Below are 5,499 nucleotides of genomic sequence, written 5' to 3'. Positions count from 1 at the left end.
CCATCTCCTCTCTCCGCATCGGGTTCCCGCGACGTAAACGGAGGAGGGGGTTCGACTTTGACCGGACGTGCGCTCACGGGATCGCGGGCCTATCCTTTTCCAGCCTGCCGCGGGCTACTGTTTCCGGGGGGCATAGTTGACGCAACGTGATCGCGTGCCGTTGCCGCAGCAGCACGACCTGGCTTCTGCACGGGGGAGGAATTCACTCTGCGCCCTCGCGGTGAAAACCGACGGCCCCGTTAACGGCGCGGTGCGGTGCTGTTTGATTCAGGGATTTTTGGCAATGTTTGGTTACATGTCCCATCAAAATTTCACAAAAAGACAAATATCTGCATGAAGTACTAAATAAAATCTATTTGCAAAATCTTTTCAAGGATGGGTGTAACTTTTCGAGACGAATCTAATGAGCCAAATTTCATCATGATGGCTACAGTGATGCTACAGTGACCACGCTCAATAATCCACTAATTGTGCGGTCAAATGCCTCATTAGCTAGAGCAACTGCTACAGTACCGTAGTTGTGGAGGTAATTTTATAATTAGACTTTATTTAATACCCTTAATTAGTTGTCAAAGCATCAAAAAGTTCAAAACTTTTTCACAAAGTAACCAAACACGGCCTTTTTTAAGTCCATGTCACATTAATTTTTTTACTATTTTAAAGTATTAAATAAAATTTATTTATAAATTTTTTGACAGCTAAATGCTAATTTGTAAGACGAATCTAATGAGCCTAATTAATTATTAATTTGATACAGAGATGCTACAATAACCTTCCGCTAATTATAGATTAGTATAGCTTATTAGATTCGTCTCGTAGTTTAGTCCTAGAATTCTGCAGTTAGTTTAATAATTAATTTTTATTTAATACTTTTAAATATTAAAAAAATTTGATGTGACAGAGACTACAGTTTAGCACCGAAACGAAACCAAACAAGCCGCCGTGATGGCGCTGCCGTGACGCACCGGGCGAGTCAAAATTTGTACCGACAGCGATCTGTCCTGCACCGTACCCGCACGCCATTTTTGCGTTGTGGGCGACACAGGTGGATGAGTCTCCGCTGACTTAAGTCAGCGGGACTTGGGACAGTGACGTGTGGGCTCCACGTGAGCGTGGCCCACACATCAGCCAGTGTCCCGTTGATAGTAGGAGTCAGTGTGGGCTCCACGGGAGCGTGGCCCACACATCAGCCACAGTGTCCCGCTGACTTCAAGTCAGAGGAGGACCGACACTGAGGCCCTGTTTGGTTTTCCTATCATACCTATCGCACATGATTTTCGAGAAAAAAATATTATATACATAGAGTACTAAACGAAATTTATTTGCAAAACCTTTTCACGGATGTGTGTAACTTTTCACGACGAATCTAATGATAGTAATTAATCGATGATTGGCTACAGTGATGCTATAGTAATCATTCTCTAATCGTGCGATCAAATGACTCATTAGGTTCGTCTCGCGAAATAGCACAGGGTTATGGAGTTAGTTTTGTAAATTTATACCTCTAATTATTAATCAAAATTTTTGTGCTGCTTCAAACCAAACATGCCCCGAAAAGTTAGCCCCACGCGGGCGTACGGCCGATGCCATGCGCCCACACGCCCGCGCGGCGCGGCGCGGCGCGACTCGTCAATATCGCCGCTCGGCAGATCACGCCGCCGCGGCCGCGGTCTGCCTGGCTCTACCCCACCACACTCCCGTTTTCCACCCACCAGACACCAGTAGATGTAGAATCTTTTTTTGTTTACAAAGAAAGGTAAGGGTCATTTGGGCCACAGTGGTAAAGGAATTTGGCGTCGCAGCATATTTTCCAAAATGCATTGAACCGGATCAGGCATGCACAGAAGTGAGAATACTGTCAATGTCTAGCGAAACTTGGTCTATTTCCTCATTAACACAACCCAATCCTACCTTAAAAAGAAGGAACGCGAGAGGCCATATCAACAGTGAACAAAAGTCAGCAGACACAAGGTCAGATCAGCCTAATCTGCAGCTCGGAGCATTTCCACAAGATGCATCCTCCAACAAAAGCTTCCGGCATCCGATGGTCACGTGTGACTCGCGTGCCAGGACGTGCTGGCGTCACCGGGGCTCGTTTACGGCGCCGCGCGGGGACGTGGAAGCCGACGAGCCCATCCTCCGCGGCGACGACGCCGGCGGGGCCCTCCTCAGGAGAGCAGGACGTGGAGGGAGGCGTTCTTGGTGGCGGCGCAGACGGGGCACGCCTCGGCGGCGGGCTCGCACGCGCGGCAGAGGCACAGGTGCCGGCACGGGAGCAGCAGCACGCACGCGTCGCCGCTGCCGCAGTACCTGCAGGGCGGCGCCGGGCCCCGGGACGCCGCGCCGTCGGCGGGCGGGGAGGTCTCGAAGCAGCAGGACTGCGCGTCCTCCGCGTCACCGTCGGCGGCGCCGGATCCGGCGAGGGCGGCTGCGCAGGCGGGCGGCTGGAGGAGCTGGTCCAGCGTGGCGCGGAGCCCCGCGGCGACGGCCTCGTGGCTCCGGGCGACGCCCATCCACGCCTGGCCCTCGGCGGCCAGCTGCCGCAGACGCTCCTCCAGCTCCGCGTTGCGGCAGCGGGCGCGTTCCAGCTCGACCTCCGCCGCGCGGAGGCGGCCCGCGGCGGCGCGTCCCACGGCGGCGACCACCGCGCGCGCGTGCCTGCGCCGCGCCTCCTGGAGCCCCACCCGCATCCTCTCAGTCTGCAGCGCAACCACGGGAGCGACAGTCAGACGCCATGTCCACTAGTAACAATCGTAGGTCGACGGCCGGAATCCGGATCGATGGCGAGGTCGGCATCGGACGATCAGGAACAGGATCGTACCTCGAGTCTCACGAGCGCGTCGATCTCCACGCCCTGGTGGTAGAGCTGCGAGAGGACGCCATTGGACGCCGCCGCCCTGCCGCTGGGGGACGCCGCGCCGCACCCGACGGCCCGGGCCCGCACGTCGCCGGCGAACGCCTGGCCCTGCGGCGGCGGCGCCAGGGGCAGCACCAAGCCGCCCTGCTGGCCACCACACTCAACGAGACCCGCCGCCACGCGCGCCCGCTTCCTCGGGAGGAGGAGCCCGTCGTCGTACTCGCCGCCGCCGTTGCAGGTGAGCTCGCTGCGGGCCGCACCCCCGAACACGGCGTCGCCGGAGGGCCCCGCCGCGGCAGCAGCCGGAACGCAGCCGGCGATGCCTAGCTCGTCCAGGAACACGCCGCCGGCACCGTCGAGCGACCGGAAGGCGTGGCCGAGGGCGTCGTGGTGGGGGAGGAAGGCGTGGGAGAGGAGGTGCTGCTGCGCCTGGACGGCCATCGCCGCCGCCCTCGTGGTGGCGAGGAGGGGCCGGGAAGAGAGACGCAGGGTCACCCGCCGGGAGGGAGACGGAGGCGTGTGGGAGGGAGGGGAGTGGGAAGTGGAAAGGGAACGGGCGGGGAGGGAGGCGTTATATATACGGCGTCGGCGAGGTCCGGGGGGTGGTGCGGGCGCGGGTGTGGGGGCGCCTGCCTGCAAGGGGACAAAAGCTGCCGGTTTTTTGTTTATCTGGACGAGGAGAAGGGGGGCAGCGCCGAGCCAGGCGGGCAGGCCACCACCAGGCAGCCAAGCGGTCGCTACGCTTCCTTTTCTTCTGCCACGGGTGTTTTTTTCCCCTCTCGCTCTCGCGCTCTCTCTCTCTTTGATATCGAGCGTGGATTCGCTGGGTGGCGTGACGGTGATGGGAGGCGTGGAGTAGAGTGCGGGGCCTGGTGGGGAGGCGGAGGCCGGGGGGGTGGGTCACTCAGATTCGGTGACATTGTGAAGTAGTGTCACCGAGTACTTGTAACATTCAAGTACTCTGGAAGCCGTCCATCGCGGGATCAAAGGGTAGACTTTGGTAAACAGTATATTCGCTACAGTAACAAACAGCAACCGGGCAACAGTACATAAAATATTGTTGCGACGGCACTGTGGCGAAAATACTGTTTCCAGGTACTGGTTTTACTGTACCGTATACACTGTTCACCAAGATCTAACCGTCGTCCCCGATGAATGGCTTGCAGAGGGGTGAATGTTACAGCTACAGTATCTAGGTGACATTGCTTTCCACCCAATCTGAGTCGGTGGTTGTGCCTGGCGTGGGCCAGCATGCAAAGGGTGGCCTACCTGCCTCTAGGAGGGTGACGTGCTTTGTCACCCTCTCTGTTCCCCCACCTTCGTGTACTGTATCGGTTTGTCCTGGACTACGGTTCTGTCATTTCCGTGCAGTAACTATACGGTGCAAATCGGCCAGGGCTGGATAGCGAAACGGAAGGGTCGTATAGAAATACAGTACCTGATTTTGATTTTTTTTTCGTTAAAGTTCTGTCGGATTTTTTTAACAAGCGAGCCCGGCAACGTTCCAGTACTCTATTTTCTGCTCTCAATTTTTTCTCCTCACATTCATCTTCTTTGATGTCAACCTAATAAATTATTGGATAGCCTCTTTTAATAGGGTATTTCTAGGCGCCGTGCCTGTTCAACGCCAGAATGCACGGACGAGGGGAGGGGAGGTGTGCAAATTAAGGGTGCCTGGATAGCCGGCGCAGGCGCCCCTGCTCGCCCCTCGCAACCACCCGCGGTGCTCGGCTGACGGGGGGGGGGTCGGTTTTGAATACGCCTCCCGAAACGCCAAGTGCGTGACCTTGATGCCCTGCAGACCCGGATCTGCTTGCTTTCCCCGCCCTCTGCATGCTGCTGGTACCGCATCATAATGGGGCTGGATCGGTTCGGCCCATCGGATCTTCGAACCGGCCCAAAAAAACATCCTTTTCGGCCTCTCCTTCGATCTATTTCAGCACATAGGTTCGCTGGATCGGAACAGGTCGAACTTGTGGATCGTGTGGTTCGACCCGCTCCTAATGGCCGCCGCACACGGTGCCGGCGGAAGCGGAGGCGGGGATCCAGCAGGAGGCACCGGCGGAGGCGGGGACCGAGCAGGAGGAGGCACCGGTGGAGGCAGGGACCGAGCAGGAGGTGCCGGCGGGTACGGGGACCGAGCAGGAGGCGTCGGCGAAGACTGTGCCGTTGGCGACTGCGGCGCCGGCTACGGTCAAGAAGAAGTGGAACCTCCCCGGGATGCCAGGTCTGTGCCGACCCTTGACGTGCTTCCTCTGACGGACTCGCGTGCTTCCTCTGACGGCTTGCTTGACCCGCCACTGCTTCTCTGCGGCCGCAGATCTGGACGCCGAGGTCATCGCACTCTTGCCGGGGACGCTGCCGGCCACGAACCACGCGGCACTCGCTCGCCGGCGCCATCCTGCTCCCGCCCTCCTCCTCCCAAGGTAAGAACCCGCCATCCACAGCTGCTACATCAGTTCAGTGTTTTCTTTGTCATGTTTGCAAGTGATTTTTAACTTTCTTGCCTTTATTTCATTCAAAAAAAATTACATGTGCTGCTGTTTGTAACATTATATATATGTCAGACACTACCATTCAGTGTGTCAGTTTGACTCCATAGATTAAATCATGTGTACATTATTTTCAGCAAATGTTACTAT

At 56.7% G+C, this 5,499-nt stretch overlaps 1 protein-coding gene across 1 annotated transcript; it reads right to left on the bottom strand.

Annotated features, from left to right (window-relative positions):
- Positions 1–1,781: 1,781 nt before the first annotated feature.
- On the bottom strand, positions 1,782–3,412 carry LOC120683780 (E3 ubiquitin-protein ligase BOI-like). The gene is made up of 2 exons (XM_039965862.1): positions 2,822–3,412; positions 1,782–2,699 (listed from the first exon to the last, which is right to left on the bottom strand). The coding sequence occupies exons 1-2, from the start codon at positions 3,296–3,298 to the stop codon at positions 2,169–2,171; spliced, it is 1,008 nt and encodes a 335-aa protein (XP_039821796.1). The 5' UTR covers positions 3,299–3,412; the 3' UTR covers positions 1,782–2,168.
- Between the last annotated feature and the right edge of the window lie 2,087 nt (positions 3,413–5,499).

This window comes from Panicum virgatum, chromosome 7N, assembly GCF_016808335.1.
Source record: "Panicum virgatum strain AP13 chromosome 7N, P.virgatum_v5, whole genome shotgun sequence".
Lineage (NCBI taxonomy): Eukaryota > Viridiplantae > Streptophyta > Magnoliopsida > Poales > Poaceae > Panicum > Panicum virgatum.
This window is presented reverse-complemented; position numbering and strand designations above follow the sequence as displayed.

What these genes read in the sequence shown, in the direction of transcription:
- LOC120683780 (XM_039965862.1), bottom strand. Translation starts at nt 3,298, where the DNA reads ATGGCCGTCCAGGCGCAGCAGCACCTCCTCTCCCACGCCTTCCTCCCC. An exon ending in ACGCGCTCGTGAGACTCGAG is followed by an intron (nt 2,700 to 2,821) that starts GTACGATCCTGT and finishes GTTGCGCTGCAG; the next exon opens with ACTGAGAGGATGCGGGTGGG.